Here is a 19,363-nt window from a genome sequence, read left to right on the forward strand (position 1 = left end):
GATAACCCCCTAACCACTCCCCTGCCAGCCTGATTGATGCCTAACTGCTCCCCTGCCAGTCTGTTTGCTCATAACTGCCCTCCCCTGCAGGCCTGGTACCCCCCAACTGCTCTCTCTTGCAAGCCTGGGTCCCCCCGAACTGCCCTTCCCTGCAGGCCCGGTTGCCCTCAACTTCCCTTCTCTGCCGGCCTGGTAACCCCTAACTGCCCTCCCCTGCAGGCTTGATCACCCCCAACTGCCCTCCCTTGCAGGCCTGATTGCCCACAACTGCCCTCCCTTTCAGGCCTGGTCCCTCCCAACTGCCCTCCCCTGCTGGCCATCTTGTGGTGGCCATCTTGTGTTCACATGGGGGCAGCCATCTTTGACCACATGGGGGCAGCCATATTATGTGTTGGAGTGACAGTCAATTTGCACATTGCTCTTTTATTAGATAGGATAGAGGCCTGGTGCATGGGTGGGGGCCGGCTGGTTTGCCCTGAAGGGTGTCCTGGATGAGGGTGGGGGTTCCCTTGGGGTGTGGGGCGGCCTGGGCGAGGGGCCAGTGGTGGTTTGCAGGCTGGCCACGCCCCCCGGTTACCCAAGCGGAGGCCCTGGTATCTGGGATTTATTTATCTTCTATAATTGAAACTTTATAGCCTTGAGCAGAGCCAAGCCTCCTGCTCGCTCCCTGGCCGCAGCCATTTTTGTTGGGATTTATTTATCTTCTATAATTGAAACTTTATAGCCTTGAGTGGAGGTCTGGGCCTGCCAGGGTGTGCAGAAAGCTTGGCTTCCTCCATTTCCAGGGAAACCCAAGCCTCCTGCTCACTCCGTGGCTGCAGCCATCTTGGTTGGATTAATTTGCATACTCACTCCTGATTGGCTGGTGGGCATGGCTTGTGGGTATACCAGAGTGATGGTTAATATGCATATTACTTTTTTATTAGATAGGATATGTGAATTTAGTTGTATCATCAAACGCAAATAGATGCCTCATGTAGATTTGCATTATATTGAGATCATAAACAGCAATATCACTCCACAAAAAGTCATACTTGAAAAATGTTGGGGTTTTTTCCTAAAATTTTAGAATAAGTTAGCTAAAATTTTAGAGGTCTTTCTGTTTCTAGTATTTTGGTTGACTGGAATTTCAGAAAACTACTCCCTAAAAATGTTGATTTAAAAAAAAAAAAGGAAGGAAAAAAAAAATCTCTTTTTGAAAAATTTGGTGATAACATGGAGAAGGATATAAAGGAGAAGGAAATTAAATTACCCTGAGGCCTGATAAGAGAACAAACCATGAGTCTACTGATGTAACCAAGCTTTGAAGTCCACATTTGTTTTGGAGCATCTGTAAATCCCTTAGGGTCAAGATTCTCAGTTTTAAGATTTTAAGAATTTTGAGTGTTTACAGGAGTCAGAACATAAAATCTGATGTCTGAGTAGGTCATGAAGAATTAAGGCAAAACTGTATTAAGCCATAAAGATGTCTAATAATTTTACAATATATAGTATTTTAAATCATCACATTTTATATCCTAAATATATATAATTTTAACTTCTCAATCATTCCTCAGTAAAGCTGGGTGAATAGGAGAAAGTTCTCAGTGATCATTTATTAGCTTTTAATATTGAATGATTTTATATATATTGACTTAAAATATCAGAAATGACACAGAGCTCTAGAACTAGCTTAAAAAATAACCACAAAAGACTTTTCATGATTGTTGGTCATTACATCAGAATTTTTTCAACGCTATGGATGTATTTTTGGATGGCTGATTTCAAATTGTCAGATTTTATAGTAGAGACAATAGAAACCAAATAGAATCCATTCTTTTTATCTGAAATGCATTTATTACCTTAAACTAGGTGATTTAGAGGGATCAGAAAACTATCCTACAATTCTACAGAGGTAAGATCCAGAGAGCCAGAGGAACACCTACCTACGACTCTGAACTCTGTAGTTTAAGACTTCATGGTGTCCCATCCACCATGGCACCTAGGACTCCCTGGGCCCGAAACTATTTTATCGACTACAGTTACTCCCAAAGAACCATGCTTCTTGCATTGTGTTTACCAGAGTTCCCTTTGGCTCACGCAGTCCTTTTCTTCCAAGTGTCATGAGAGAATGTCCTATTTGTCAGGTTATGAGGCAAAGTTCACCTGCAAATGAATTTGGAAGTGCAGTTTTAAGCTTCCCAGCCACTATGGTACAGAAGTATCATGCTAGAAAAGTGGTTGGAGTGGGTGGACCAATCTACAATATCCACCCCATCTGTGAAGTATGTTCAGGTCATGATTTAATAATATTCCCTACTGGTTTACCATTATATGTACTTTTCAAAACATTAGATACTTGTCTGATTACTTCTATATTAGAATATCCTCCAAAATAAAATTTCCCTGTCATGGGTACTTTCTTTTAAAATTCTTGCCGAAGTGCCTTTCAATTTTTCTTTCCTTTTTTAAAGGATAGCTCCACCAAAATTACCCAATAATTTGTATTTCCTTTCTCTCTAACCAACTCTGGCTATTATTCTCTTAATAAATTTTTAAACGATTTGACAGAACAAAAATATCACTTTATTTTAGTTAACAAATATTTTTATTATAAGTCTCATGCATGTAAATCTTTCTAAAATGTATTGTATACTTTTCATTATTTAAAGAGTTTGCATACGTTAAAAACTATGGTTATTAGTTAAAGTCATTACATAATTATTAAATAGCACTGTGTGCCTTACAGCAGTACTTGAGCTTTTAGTATGGAAGGACATTATTTGCTCCAAACTCCTATGCTTTGTGAGTTCTTGATCTATTATTAATGCATTTTACTTTCTCTGCCCTTCCTTTCAAATAGAAATTGTGTATTTCCCAGGCATATCTCCTTTTTCCCCATAATTCTCTACTTTTACTAATGTTGTATAATCTATTTTACGTTAGGAAAGAAGAAAATAAATTTTATTACAAAAGGATGGAAAAAAAAGTAAGTTAGAAGATGTAGGGCTTTCTCTAAGTGTGAGGTTCATGAGCTTTAGTATATAGATAGACATTTGGAGTCTCAGGGACTATGTTTATCTTATTTACTAGTTCTTTTTTTTTTCCTAATTGTTATTGTTCAAAGTATTACATAGGCCCCCCTTTTACCCCACTGCTCTCTCCCACCCCGCCCCTGCCCCTCACCACATGCCTTCACCACCCTATTGTCTGTGTCCATGGGTTATGCACATATGCATATGAGTTCATCGGTTGATCTCTTCCTACCCTCTCACCCTCCCCTGCCTTCCTTCTGAGCTTTGACAGTCTGTTCAATGCTTCTGTGCCTCTGGGTCTATTTTTATTCATCAGTTTATGTTGTTTATTAGATTTCACAAATGAGTGAGATAATGTGATACTTCTCTTTCTCTGACTGGCTTATTTCGCTCAGTGTAATGCTCTCCAGGTCCATCCATGCTGTTGCAAATGGTAAGAGTTCTTTCATTTTTACAGCTGCGTAGTATTTCACTGGTTCTTGACTCTGACTAAGATAATTGAACATTTTCAAGAAATAACAATCTCCTGATGATAAATATTACCAAAGTTTATGGAGGGAAATATAACAACAGAATAATAAGTTCCTCATATATTCAAGTTAACTAATTTGCAGAGAGGTGTAATAAAATGCTCTTGATGTAATAGAAATTCTGAAAAAGATTGCTTTCCACTATTTGCAGCATTGCTCTCTTTTTGAATAGCATATAGAAAACTGCTATGTGTATACTGTTAGACACACAATACTGAGAATGGAAAGCCGATTGTAAAATAAAAAATCTTGTAGCTTAGAAAGCAACAAGGGAAGTAGTTATAACTGTAAAGCGTTTTTGTGCTCACTGTTGGCAAAATGTGTGATATGAACAAATATAAAGAAAAAAATATGGAGTTCTACCCTTGAGAAGTTCTCTTAAATAGCAGCAGATCTTCAAAACCACAGGTATCTGTGGAGAGGATTGTCAAAAAATGAACCCGTGAGTGGTAAACTGCAGAGCATAAAGCTTTATTCATCATATGTTGTACATGAGGATAGCAAACTGTCAAAAATATCATCTCTAAAGTGCGTGGGTGGTCAAATACTTGTCTTCTGTGCTTTATTCATTTCAGTTTTTTAAAAACGTGAAAGAAAACTTGCAATCCAAAAAAAATCAGTTTGTCAATAATACGCTTTCATTCTTATGGCCATGGTCAAACTGTAGTCCAAGCTCATTTTTCTTAAAAGAATTAATTTGTGGATATACATGTTTCAACCTGGAGCCCGCATGCCTTCGGCCAAACTTGGCAACCAATGTCTTCTCTCTGCCCAGTATATGTCAGATCATATTACTATCCTGACTTGGCTTTGATATCACTCTCTGCAAGGTTTACAACACAGTAAGAGAATATTTTCTTTAAATAAAAAAAATAGAATTTTAAAAATAGTTGGCACATGCAGACATTCCCCCCATTATACTTCATATTCACTGTGAAACAAATAGCATAAGTTCATTTGGAGCTTGTGTTTCTATGTTCAGCTTTCCTCCTGCTTGGCTTCTGATGTATGATCCAAAGGAAATGATGTTACTAAGAGGAATTGTATCCGAGGAAGCACTGTGAAAGCCAGATGAGACAAGTGGAAAAGTAGGAAATAGATGTGTTTTGTTTTATTGTTGTTGCTATTTTAGGTCCTAATTTCTTCATAACTGTCAGTTCCATCTCCCTACCTGTTTCATTGTTAGACTTACCCCTTTGATAATAAAACCGCAGACCAACTTTCTCCATGGGATTGAGACAATAAGGCAATGGAAAAATGTTGCTGAGTTTTCCATTATCTTTGTAAATTTAAATAAGATTTCTGTGCCAGACAGTGAGACTTTTCCCTGCTTCCTTTAACAGTTCTTCTGCTTCACATTTAAGTATATTACCCCTGGAAAACATGTGAGGTTCCCTGCTCTCCCTGGTGCTGGCTGGCTCCCATAGCCCCAGGATTCAGGTGGGCATGCAGAGACTCCTGCAAACCCAGTTCCAGCAGGATACTGCTGCTCTGGTCAGCTCCTGTGACCATAAGCTCCCAATTAACCCAGTGAACTCAGGCACTGGATGGGCACCTGCAAACCCAGATTCCTGGCTAGATCCCATTGTAGGCTAACTACCACAGACTGAAACTCTCAACCCACTGGTGTACCAGACCAGCTCCCAGCTCATTCTGCCACCACACAGGCCTCCACAGAACCAACCTTCAGGCTGGCCACCACAGCCCAGGTTCCAGGCTCACTCTAGCACAAGGCCTATCCTCGTTGCCCAAGCTCCCAGGCCATATCCCATTCCAGCCCATTTTATTTTGCAAATAAAACTTTGGTAATATTTATCCTCAGGAGATTGTTATTTTTTTGAATACTGCTAAACTGAATCCTGTGGACCCAGATGCTGTACATACCCACTGGCAACCGCTATCTGGTTGGCCCCTGTGGATCCAGAATCGAGGTCCTCTCACACAGACCTAGACCCAAGGGTATCATTGTAGGCTCAGGTTTCAGGCCCATACAATGAACGAGGCTTCCACTTGCCCTTATAGGCCCAACCACCTGGCAGGTCCCCATGTACCAAGCACCAGGCCTGTCCTCCTGCTGACCCGGGTACCAGACCTGCCTAATCAAGGACTTCAACAACAAACCTGTAAATAGATGCCACCAGGCAGTTCAACCAGAATCTCTAAATGGGTTGACTGATGAAGGACTTTCCTGTCAAAGCTCATATGTAAAGACTTGAAGAGGTTCTTACTTCCTCAAATACACAGACACCAATTTAAGGCCATGAAGAAGCAATGAAACATGACACTACCAAAGGAAACAAATAAAACTCCAATGACTTACCCTAAAGAAATGAAGATCTATAAACTTCTGACAAAGAATCCTATATAATAAAACCCTAATAAGCAAATCAACTGAACAGCAGAACAACTGAATAGCAGGACCATTCGCTATGATGTTATGACATGCACTGACCACCAGGGGGCAGATGCTCAAGGCAGAAAGCCAGGCAAGCTCAGTGGTGGTGGCGGGAGCTCTTCTGCCTCTGTGGCAGTGGGACATCCCCTGAGGGTCCTGTACTGTGAGAGGGCACAGGCCAGGCTGAGGGACCTCACCCCGCCCCCCGCAATGCACAAATGTCATGCACCAGGACTCTAGTTTATAAAAATCCTCTGAAAGAAATTTAGTGAACTACAAGAACATACATCTTTCTAATATTTCTTTTTGGTTTTAAATTTGACCTATTGCATGAGATTATTTAAAAATGTATGGCTTATTTTTAACTGATGACAAATTTGAAGAAATAACTCACACTGAACATTCAGGCATTTGTAATCATATCTTGCACTTGAAAACAAATTGGATGTGGGGATCGGGTAGGGACCTGAGGAGTTAGAAATTTGAGTCATGAAGACAATGAATTTGTGATTGAACCAAATCAGCCAAGGGTGAAATTAAATAGATTAAGGAAGTCAGTTTCCAAGGTACAGGTGTCATCAGCTAACATGTTTGTTTGTTTTTCCTGTGGCAGATTACCCATAGTCCACAGAGAACAGGATCACCAGGCCCAAAATTGCCTTTTAGTCTTCACTTTGATCTCCATTTGGATATTTTGCATACATAATAGTCCCTAGCTATCCCACCCAATATTTACTTTTATCAAGACAATTCTGAATATACTGGTTATTAACATTTTTTGTACATGTCAAAACTAATTATACTTTCATGAATGCATTATTTCAAAACAAACACTCTGGCTCTTGTGAAAGATGTTATTAATAGATTAATTTTATGTATCTGACTAATCTCTCTTCATTATATTGTGAGTCTTAAAAATTAACTATATTTGGTTTGATACAGAATAGATGAAGTAATTTTTGTACATAAAAACATATTATGGGGGAAATGTGGAACCTACTGGATCAATAAAGCTTAGTAAGAGTCATTTGAAAGGGTCTGATCAAAAGGAAATGAGCCTTTACTCTTGGGCTGTTTTTTTATATGGTGAATACATAATGAAAACCGACGTCTGAGCAGCTCTCATGGAAGGATGTTCATGGGAGTTTGTAGTTGGGCAGAATGTAGCTCAGAAAATGTTCAACAAACTTCTTTCAGGATCACCTTCTTGCTAGATTCTGAGGTTACTAAGATGAATGTGACACAGTCTTGGTCTATGTGACTTCTGAGAAAGATTCACTATTTTCCAATGGAGTACATTAGAATAAAAAGAAGGGACATTTAATCTAGACTGAGAAGAAGGAAGATTTTTCTAGAAGAGGTGATGCCTTGCCAGATTCTTGAACGAGAAATAGAAGTTCACCAGGAAAATCAGAAGAGGAAGAAAGTTTCAGCAATGACACAGCAAACATAAGCTTAGGTTATGGCTAGACAATCTATACTAATAAAAGGGTAATATATTAATTAGACCAGGATACCTTCCAGATGTCCTTCTGGACAAAGCCATGGTGGCGGGGCCGAGACAGAGGTGGTTAGGGGCGATCAGGCCAGCAGGGGAGGGCATTTGGGGGAAATCAGGCTGGCAGGGGAGGGCAGTTGGAGGTGAGCAGGCCAGCAGGGGGGCAGTTGGGGGCAATCACACCAGTGGGGGGGGTAGTTGGGATGATCAGGCTGTCAGGGGGGGCAGTTGGGGGTTAGCAGGCTGGCAGGGGGGCAGTTGGGGGGAGCATTTGGGGGAGATCAAGCCAGCAGGTAGAGTGGTTAGGGGTGATCAGGCAGGCAGGTGAGAGGTTAGGAGCTAGCAGTCCCGGATTGGGAGAGGGATGTCCCACAGGGATCAGGCCTAAACCGGCAGTCGGACATCCCCCGAGGGGTCCCAGATTGGAGAGGGTGCAGGCTGGCTGAGGGACACCCCCCGCCATACATGAATTTCATGCACTGGGCCACTAGTAAACTATAAGTGTGGAAAGGGTATGGGGAATTAGACAGGGATGAGGTATCAGGAGTTTAACTTGGATTAGCTATATAAAGAATGTCTATCCATAAATTTAATAATAACCAACTGGAAAAAGTTTAAATATTTATATCCAACTCCCGTCTTCTTTTCTTTTTCTTTACCTTTCCTCCCCCAAAAGTTATTGATTATATATCTGTACCTCTACCAATACTCACATGCAAATACAAGCTTTTTGTCTACTCTATGTAGCAAGGATGGACTTAATTAAGGCAGTGGCCATATATATAAGAAGAGGGAATAGTGCAAAAAAAGTTACTTCTCTCTGAAATACGAATGGAAGAGATGTTTGGTAATTCAAGAATTGCTTCTAGTAAGAACTGGTCAGGTTTTCTTTATGAAAACATGGGAGGAAAAATAAATTCTGATTACAGTTTGGGTGAGTTTTCGTGGTACAGGTGAAATATAGTTTCACCAAGAGAAGCATAGATTTGCCAGGCAGAAGTAGAAGTTGAAATTAATCTAGGTAATAAAACTTCCCCCAAAATACAAGGTACATTCCAGCAAGAATAAGGTGTCTGATGCGACAGGAGGGCATAGTGCTTAATGCTAAAGGATGTAGAGACCATAACATCCTTGGAAATGTTTTCATTAACCATTTAGTTCAGAAAAGCTTTGTGTTGGGAAACATGTAATGCTTTTATGCCAAGAAGTACCATTATTTTACCTTTGATTTGGGTGCATGAAAATAATTCTCATGGAATGAACAGATGAATGCAAGACGAAAACAAAGATTCTGGGAAATAGGTGAGGAAACCGTTGTAAGAGTAAGAGTGACAAATAGTGAGCAGCTGTGCTATATGGGGTGGGGAGAGAGGAAGAGGAGGAAAGAGTGTTAGCAATATGACATATTTTAGATCTAAAAATGCGGTGGCTTGAAACTCCTTGCACATTGACAGGGACGGAAAACTATAGATCTGTGCGATTTTAAGCTCCATTTGCGAGAGCACGTACCATACAATATAGAATAGTGCTTGCCAAAGGCCTTGTTATTCATGCCCATCGGCATAATAGATAGAATTTTCACAAATAAATAAGTAATTAGCCTTGAAGTCATCTCCCAAGAAACACACATACTTGGATGGCTTTAAGCAATTTTGATTTATGCTTCAGTCTCCGGAGTGCACCAAGTGCATTTACCTGCACACACAGCTTTGCCAGGTTCTGCCTAGGAGCATGCTTTCTGCCTCAGATATGTGCATTGGACATCTTGCAAGCAACACCTTCCCATTTCAGTTATCATGGATATTATAGCTCATGATGCTACTTACATGTTCATGACCATGAGACTCTTGGAAGGGTATTAGTATTGTTTAAAATAATGACTTAGTCATCCATGATTGACAGGCATTGTGCTTAAGGTTTGTTCAACATGGAATGATAGTTCATAAGTAATTCGTGTTTACTTTTTTTAGGAAACGTATAAATGTACTTTATATCATTTTTAAGTGGCATATATTATTGAGTTAATGTGTTAATATTGTGTTAGAATTTCAAAATTTGTTATAAGGATTTTACATATTTCTTTTTCCACAAACCATTTGGTGATGTATCTGTTATTATATAATGCTACGTATATCTGTAAATCTTCGCTAAATATATACATATATTCTTTCTTCCTTTCTTTCTTCCATTTTTCTGATCTGCTTCCCTTGATGACTCTATTCTTTTGACTCCAGACTGGCAATATGAGGGTAAGATGACAAAAATTAAAATTCCAAACAGCCTCATGAGCATTGCTTGTCTGTCTTTGTTTCATTCTCTTTAGAACATGGTTAAAATGTTATCCACTTCCTTTAATTAGACTCTTTATCACAATTAAAGTCTAATTATGTTTGTTTCTGTTGTGAAGCTTTAATTACAACTTATCCTTGTTGATCATTCCTTTATGTTATTTCTTTGGGTTATATTACCATCCCATTATCTCTGTCCTGAAAGACTTTTGCTCTCCTGTGGTCTCTGCTGGTGTTTTCTCAGTCAGATTTCAATAGCTTCACGATATACAAAGTAACTATTGTTATGATGTGGTAAAGTAATCTATGTGGTTCATATAAATTTTTTTATAATTAAAAGCTGTTAAAAGTAATGACTCAGATTAGTTTGATTGTAGGATTTTTCTTTTTAACTGTCACTACCCATCTCAGTGAATTTGATCTCAGGGTGAGTGTTCCCATAGTTGTAACTTCTTACCTTTGGTTGTTTTCTCTCTTTAGATTGCAAACTAGCTAGGGGAGGACCACCAGCTACCATAGTTGCTATTGATGAAGAGAGTCGGAATGGTGAGTGAGCTTTCTGTTTGCAAGTGACTTATCTAAGAGGGATTTCTTCCCATTTTAATGCTATATTTGTTATGTGCAGAAGTACTAAATAAAAGCTTCAACCCCAATTCACAAACAGCTCTCCTTTAACTTTTCCCAGGTAAGGATTTAAATATCGCCATTCCCTGGTAATGCTTTACTTAGATTATATTATGAGAAATTCTAGATAGTTGCTTAGTTTTTATTGTGAAGGAATTATTTGATTTAGGACCAGTCCAGGAGTGCATTCAGATACTGCTGGAATTTTTCTTTGTCAATAGATAAAGTTGATTATTATTTCATCTAACTGAAATACATTACATTCCTCCAAGAGAAGTGTAACACAAGGTAAGTCTTACACTGTTAACTTAAATTGGCCGGAATCTAGTAAGGATTAGGATCCACAGTTTATTAGACATGGCGATTAAGAAATGGTTAATGGGAACAGAAAAACTGAGAGAAAGTCTAGGGCAGACAAAGAAGTATGAGTCTTCATGCAGGTTGTCTGCCATATTGAATAACTAATACCTAATTCATATTAAGTTCTTTGAAAAGATGTTTTCTTATCAGAACCAAAAATAGATATAATTAGCACTTTTTTTTTCACAACACTCTTTTAGCATCTCAAAATGTTAATGTACAAATATTTAAAGACTAGAGGCTCGATGCATGAGATTCGTGCAAGAGTAGGTCTTTCTTCCCCCGGCTGCTGGCACCGGCTTCTCTCTGGCACCCGGGCCCCAGGCTTCCCTCTGGCCGCCGGCAGGCACCTGGGCCCCAGGCTTTCCTCGCAGCCCTGGCTTCTTCTGGAAGGTCGTCCAGAAGGACATCTGGTCTAATTAGCATATTATTATGCTTTTATTATTATAAATTCCGCTCTATTAGGTAGGAGTGAAATAATCTATTGAGTGCTGGTTTCTATTTCAAACGAAGTGTGGGAATGTGCTTTGTGGCTTATTTTGTCTACTGATTCTATAATGGAGCTTCCATTACTGTTCTTTGATTTGTACTTTCTATTTATTTTAAGCATTGCATTTTCCAGATTTACATTTTTAAAGAAAGAATTGTCAATTATTTAAAAAATGTGTTTTTAATAGAATTAAACCAACATAAATTTTGAAAACTTCTATAATATACATAATACCTGCATTATTCTATTCACTTCATCATGGATTTATTGTGCAGCATTAGAAATATTCCTTTTACTCCTTTGAAGAGTTGACATAAACTTTTTTTTTTTTGTACATCCTTTAAAATAAGCCAAAAATGTCTGCAGCTTTGCTGGCCTCTGTTTAAACAAACTTAAGTATCTATTAGCAACACTTAAGAAATCACAAACATTTGAGGTGCTTTTTTTTTTTAAGTCAATCCCTATTAAGCATGAAAGCATATTAAGTTAATTATAGTTATTATGATTTATTTAAATAAATTGGAAATAAACCCTATGTGTGCTAACAGAAAAGGAAACATATACAAAAATACTATACCAGAAAAATGTTCTACCTCACATGTAGAATTATGGTTTATTTGTGGTTAACTATTTTTCTGTGAATAAGTTTGTATTTTCTAAGTGTTCCGCAATGAAAACAGTTTGCTTTTTAAACCAGAGATAAAAAAAAAATAAAAAGACAGAAGGCCAATCTATATTTCCTTTTCATATTCACCAATTCCCTTGAACATATAAGCTGAGCTGAACTAAAAGATTTAGTTTAACTAAATATTTGTGTTTTAATGTGTGAGCCTATACAGAGCTTATTCTGCCAACCAGATCATTATAGCTATAGTTTTGATGATGTTTTATCTCCTGTCATGTAGATTATCCCACTTTTCAAAGGAGCTTAAGAACTCTGCAAATACATTGCTATAGTATATTGCAAAGATGTTGCTGTTTGGTGGCATATTGTGAAAGATTAATATTTTAGTTTTAGAAGAATGTGACTTGATATAGTGCAGTAATGTTGTATACTTTAATTGGCTTATTTTGAAGAGACTGCCAACTACTCAGAATGCTGCCAAAGTTATTTGAGTGTCATCACAGAGTATCAATAAACAACTCAGAGACTAAATGTTTTACATTTTTCTTTTACATTAAATTTCTAAAATATGGTGATTAAATGAACACTTGCCAGATCTTATAATGTACTGTGCAATCGTCCTTATCTTAAAAGTCTAAAGGAAACAATTCATTAAAATGTTTTCTATAATTTTTTAGGCAATCTAAGAAACTTCCCAATAAAAACATTAATTCTAGTCCTGCTCTTAAAATATCTTAATTTCTCTTTTCCTGCATTTTAAGTGGTAGTAATAAAACATGTGGGTATCATATCCTACCAGTATAATAAGTATTCACTTTTAAAGTTTTCAGGGCTTCTTTTTTAAAATATATTTTTATTGACTTCAAAGAAGAGAGAGAGATAGAAACATCAATGATGAGAGAGAATCATTGGTTGGCTGCCTCCTGCACACACCCCACTGGGGATCCAGCTCACAAACCTGGGCATGTGCCCTGACTGGGAATTGAACCATGACTTCCTGGCTCATAGGTCAATGGGGAGTTCCAGGGCTTCTTAAAAGTATTAAGCCTGCCGAAACCGGTTTGGCTCAGTGGATAGAGCGTCGGCCTGCGGACTCAAGGGTCCCAGGTTCGATTCCGGTCAAGGGCATGTACCTTGGTTGCGGGCACATCCCCAGTAGGGCGTGTGCAGGAGGCAGCTGATCGATGTTTCTCTCTCATTGATGTTTCTAACTCTCTATCCCTCTCTCTTCCTCTCTGTAAAAAATCAATAAAATATATATATTTTTAAAAAGTATTAAAGCCAAACTAGTTAGTTTATTGTGTGTCTACTTGCCTTTGGCTTACTTTATTGATGTGTACTGCTAAACAGTCTCAATTGCTAAACACATCCTCTACTAAAGTAGAGCTTTTAAATAACTCCGTTTTTTAAAAAATTCATACTTAATTTTCTATTAGAAATCATTGGGATACATTTACAAAATGTTCATAATTTATCATATGCATCAGCATATTTCAACATTTTTATACTCTGTGAGATGGGAATAACTCCTTTTTGTGACTGTGTAATATATGCATTTGTAGATGCGTATATGTTTGAAAGAACTTAAAATTCGAAGGTGGAGATTCATAAACTTCTTCATCACTCTGTATCCTATTAGATTTTTTTTCTCCTTGGTCATTTTCCTCAGCAACATATTGATAACAGATTAATTATATCACCCTCAGTCTCAACCAGGAGTTTGTTTTCATCACAGCTACCAGAGAGCAAGCTTATGTGGTAAGGACACAAATTCAACACATAAAAAGACAGACATCAGTTTCCGGCAACTACCAGCAAGCTCTTAACCTAGTATGTACAACATGGCTAGTGTGTAATTACATGTAGAGGGGAGAATGTATACAGAGAAAAAGACTTAGCACATATTATCTTATTTAATAAAATGATAATTTCTGAAAAGTCTTTCTAGTAATCATGTAAACCCCAAATCCTGCACAGAGATGCTATGGCAACTTTATGTATAATTGCCAACAATTTGAAACAAACAAGATGTTCTTCAGTAAGTGAATGAATAAATAAATGGTGGTGCATTCAGACAAATTCAGTGCTAAAAAGAAATGAGCTATCCACCAATGAAAAGACAGAGGAATCTTAAATGTCTAATTACTAAGCGAAAGAAGCCAATCTGAAAAGGCTATCTACTGCTATGTACTGTATAGTTTCACTTTATGATACTCTGGGAAAAAAGAAAAACTACGGGTAAATTAAAAAGATCAGCAGTTACTAGGGCGGGCAGGGAAAAGATGAATAGACAGAGCTCAGAGGATTTTTAGGGCAGTGAAAATAGTCTGTATTCTACTGATAGATATGTCCTTATTCATATGTAAAACCCAAAGAATGTGTAACAGCAAGAGTGAAATCTAAGGTAAACTGTAGATGTTGGGTGATTATGACATGTCAATGTAGGGTTAAGCTTGGTAAAAAAAACAATGACAACATATGCCATTCTAGTGAATGCTTTTGCTAATAGGGGAGGCTATAATATGTGAGTGGCAAGGGTTATATAAGAAATCTTTGTATCTTTCTTTCATTTTTGTTATGCACCTAACTCTGCTCTAAAAATGAAATCTTAAAAAATAATCTTTCTGGAAACATATGCTCCAGTTTCACTGGACTCTGGGTGACCTATGCCACTGAGTCCTTCCGGGAAGGAGAGAGGCCGGGAGCAGTTACACGGAAGCTGGGGAAAGCCTGCCTCTCAGGGCCTGCCAAACCCGGGTCCTGGCTGCTTTAGGACACCCATAGAATGGCATTCAAATGGGCCTTGGGATCACTGGTTCAGACTAATTCTCAGAAGCCGGATGAACACATAGGCAGTGTGGAGTCAAGGGAGCCAGACAATCTTAACTTGATTTTTAACTGCCAAAATATTAAATCTTTTTGAAGCCCGGCTGGTGTGGTTCAGTGGTTTCAAGGAGCATTGACCTATGAACCAGAAGGTCAGGGTTTGATTCCCGGTCAGGGCACATGCCCGGGTTGTGGGCTTGATCCCCAGTAGGGGAGTGTGCAGGAGGCAGCTAATCCATGATTCTCTCTCATCCCTGATGTTTCTCTCTCTCTCTCTCCCTCTCTGAAATCAATAAAATTATATTTAATAAATAAATAAATAAAATATTTTTAAAGACATTGGTGTCCTTCCGGCTAGACTGCTTATGGACGCTGCACGGCACTGAAATGATGATTCCAAATTTCTTTTTCATCCTATTATTTACTTTTCCCAGTCGTCATCAAGTTATTGTGAGTTATTTTCAATGAAAGGTATACACCTCGATGAGGAAATATAATTTTTTTCATAACTTATGGAGGAGTTAAATGATACTATCCAACATACATTTGCCAATGTTGGACCTAAGTTTATGTAAAAAAGAAATCATGTCCATTCTTCATATATTTTAAAATCTTACTATTGTGACTGTAAGACAAGTTTTATAGTAGCAAGCAATCTGGCTCTGCTCATTACTGCTGAAGCTGTATGTGCAAGGATGCATTCTGCTTCATTTATGCCAAAGAATCATTTTCTAAAAGGTCAGCAGCTGCAAACCTTCTGAATATATAACTTCAAAGTGATAAGTAAATAAAAAAGATTCTAAGCATTAGCAAAATAGGTTGTTATTTATCTCCTTAAGCTACCTAGAATTTTTTTTGGCATTTAATCACATATTTAATTTATGATCTTTCTTTCCTCATTTGTTTACTAAATAGTGCCCCACATGGAAAGTGGCTGCTGGAGTGAATGGAATGATCATAAAACAAGGGGCAGGAGAAGTTCACAAAGCAGAGAGAAGGCAAAAAAAAAAAAAAAAAAAAGCCAGTAAGCTAGGGCATTTTATACAGGAAAACAACCCTGAAAGCTGAAAGTTAGTGACCCCTCATTTTAAATCTCAGGATGCCAGTGTTATTAATAATAATGAAAATATTCAATCATGCAAAATAACCTCTGGTTTCTAAAGAAATGAAAAAAAAAACACATTTTAAAAAATACATTCTAGTTCTAGCCAGTTTTGCTCAGTGGATAGAGCATCGGCCTGCAAACTGAAGGGTCCTGGCTTCGATTCTGGTCAAGGACATATGCCCGAGTTGAGGGCTTGATACCCGGTGGGAGGCGTGCAGGAGGCAGCCGATCAATGGTTCTCTTTCATCATTGATGTTTCTATCTCCCTCTTTCTTCCTCTCTGAAATCAATAGAAATGTATTTTTTTAAAAAAGAAAGAAAAGACATTCTATTCTAATTGTACCTTTTCTTTTTGTTAAATCCTATATTGTAATTATATGTCTAATAGGAATAAATCTGAATTATGTAGAATTAAATTACATCACACACACACATTTAATACTAAATGAACCATTTTTCTATAGAAAAAAAACTAAATTATACCTTATTAAAGCAAACAACTGAAGCTAGTATTAATTTCATTTGCATACACTGTTGGAACATAGGCCATGGGCCTTGAAGGGCAGTAAGCATGGGCCTCTATAGTAGAAGGTGAGAAGGCCTATTAGGTTCTATCCATTTGTTAACATGAAGAAAATAAGATCCTACAATTTTTTTTTTCAGAATAATAGGAAATCTTATATATTAAAGATAAGTCATTTTAAGTTAAATGTTGATACCTTTCATGAGCCAAACAATACATAACTGTGTGCCTCATCTGTCCCACCAGTGTTTTGACTTCTAATCCAGGAAACAAGGATGATAGAAATAAATTAGGATGATGAAAAAGACAAAGGCTATTCTACAAGGTGAACAGAGCATCTGTAGGGAGTTACTTTTTAAGAGGGAGTGTGGGGTCTTGGTTTTGAGATTCTTTTTTTGCATAGCCAACACACTGTTGTGTAATTTTTAGTTTAGTTGGGGAGTGACGCCCCGGTGGAAATTATTTAGGAAATTATGGATGGACGATGCACTAAAGTTCAATTACTGGTTTTAGAATAAATCTCCTGGGGCTTTTCTCTGTCCAGAGCCTTTCCTAAGCAATGTCTTCATCTGTTCTTCCCCTGAGTGTTCTCTGAGGTTTTAGAGCCCAGAATTCCCTGCCCCCCAGAAACTTTCTCTCCAAAATACCCCTTTAGCATGAATGGTCCTATCACTTCTTCTGTTCCTCAGGATGGAACATGGACTGGGCAGATCATTGATCATTCTTCGTGAAGCTAAAGGGCTAAGAACTTTCTTCTCTGGTAGGACACTGGAAATCTGAAATGGGTCACTATTATTACTTTTGAATAAAGTAATCAGCAGTGTAAAGATTCTTAGCAATACTGAATGAAAACAGTAATCCCTAGATGATTTGAAACTTTCTTGAATAGCAGTTTTCAAAACAAATGGTCAAATGCCACATATTTCTAACTGGAATTGTTAATGTAATTTAATTAAATATGCTTTATTTATATTTTTATTTATTTATTTTTTACTGTGTTTCTTTTTTTTTAATTTCTTTATTAAGGTATCACATATTTGTCCTCATCCCCCCATTCCCATCCCACACCCCTCCCCACACATGCCCCCAACCCCCTGTTGTCCTTAACCGCTGGTTAGGCTCATATGCTCTAACACAAGTCCTTCGGTTGATCTCTCCCCTTTACCCCCACCCTTCCCTACCCTCCCTCTGAGGCCCGACAGTCTGATCCATGCCTCCTTGTTTCTGGGTCTATTCTTGTTCATCAGTCTATGTTGTTCATTATTTCCCCTAGATGAGTGAGATCATGTGCTATTAGAAATACACTTATAAGAACCAAAAATGAGACAAGCAATAATGGTTATGGTGACAGGCAAATGAATCAGTCTGTAGTGAGTTTCTTTCTGGGCCAACAGTTCTTTTGAGACCCAATTTCAATGTCCAACAGTTCCTTATGTGTACATGTCAGCACTGACATTACAGTTCTGGATGGTGGACAAATGATGGTAATGCAGGTCTGACTCTCTCTGGTTTGGTCCTGGGCAACCTGCAGTGATGCACAGCTGCTAACTGCTAGTATGGGAAGGCCACATCAGCGTCTTCCATCTCTGGACTGCTTCTCTTCTGTCTTCATGGCTGGAGTAGTCCTGTCGATTCCTCTCTGTTGCTGGAATCCACATGGTCTCAGAGTTGTTTTCTGAAAATATACAAACATATTCTCGACCAAAAGTTAATAAAGGAATATTTTCTATAAATTTGACTTGGGATCCTATTTCATTTTTTGCCCAAATGATTTTCCTCTGGCTTGTTTTGACACCTTGTGTGTTTTTCATGGGTGTCTTGCTTTTAGCCTTACAATTAATTTTCTAAAGTATTAATATTCTAGATGTAATTTACTTACAGGATATTTTTTCTTACATGATTTTCCTCTTCTATTCCCTCCTTTCTTGATTTAAATGTTAGGAGGCTTTTGAAAATTTTATAATGTAGTCTTGATGGCTTTTAAATTTTAATTTTTTGCACTATAATATTACTGTTTTAGGTTCATTACATGGTGCACAATTTTATTTAATTAATTAATTAATTAATTTTTAATATATTTTATTGATTTTTAACAGAGAGGAAGGGAAAAGGGATAGAGAGCTAGAAACATCGATGAGAGAGAAACATCGACCAGCTGCCTCCTGCACACCCCCCACTGGGGATGTGCCCGCAACCAATGTACATGCCCTTGACCGGAATCGAACCTGGGACCCTTCAGTCCGCAGACCGACACTCTATCCACTGAGCCAAACTGGTTTCGGCTGGTGCACAATTTTATCATGAGATGAAGTACCAATAAAACTTTTAGTTAACACTTTAGGAACACCTTTTTGTCCAGTACAATTAATTTTTCTAGAATATTCGCTTGTTTCAACTAGCCAATTTAAATTCGCCTGAAAACTTGACTACTATTTTACTCTCAAATTTATTACTCTAACAACAATCTTATTTTACCCTATAAATATTGGTGGAAGGGATTATTTGCCTTCTTGAGTAGGTCCTGAGCATTCCTGGTGGTTGGCTGGATTTAGATATCGTAAACCCACTTCCCCACACCATGGGTACAAGACAACTCAAACAATTCTTGTTGGAGTGAGAGGGCAGATGCTGTCGGCCAAGTCTCTGTTGGTCACCTGGGTCCTGATCTGAGCTGGGCATGGGAAGCACGAAGCAGCCATGGGGGCAGGAGACCTCCCTCAGAAGAGGCTAGGGTTCAGGCCCCTGCAATGTTGGGGGGATGAGGGCCTGTGCCCCACCTCTGTTGATCCCCAAATTCTCTCCTGATAACAACTACTTTCATATTTATTAATCCACACAGCACATTTAAAGCATATTTAATCCCCAAATAATCAGGAGAGAATTTGGGGATTAAATATGCTTTAAATGTGCTGTGTGGATTAATAAATATGAAAGTAGTTGTTATCACCCCATCTATAGCTGCTTCCTAAACTGTGAAGTATAAACTAAGGCTAGTATGGTTTATATTCATATCAGGTGGAACAATTTAAGCAAATAATACATGTTTATTCTTTAGAACAAATGAAAGTAGATCTTTTTAAAAAAT

General features: G+C 38.1%; 1 protein-coding gene across 1 annotated transcript in view; it reads left to right on the forward strand.

The window, feature by feature from the left end:
* Nucleotides 1-19,363, forward strand: part of PCDH15 (protocadherin related 15) — a gene marked incomplete at its 3' end in the record, with an annotated part of 650,107 nt that overhangs the window by 143,334 nt on the left and 487,410 nt on the right. Inside the window, exon 3 of the mRNA XM_079793021.1 lies at nt 10,206-10,271. Within this exon, the coding sequence (XP_079649147.1) occupies nt 10,206-10,271 (66 nt within the window). The remainder of the gene's footprint in view (nt 1-10,205; nt 10,272-19,363) is intronic.

This window comes from Cnephaeus nilssonii, assembly GCF_951640355.1.
Source record: "Cnephaeus nilssonii genome assembly, chromosome: 16".
Lineage (NCBI taxonomy): Eukaryota > Metazoa > Chordata > Mammalia > Chiroptera > Vespertilionidae > Cnephaeus > Cnephaeus nilssonii.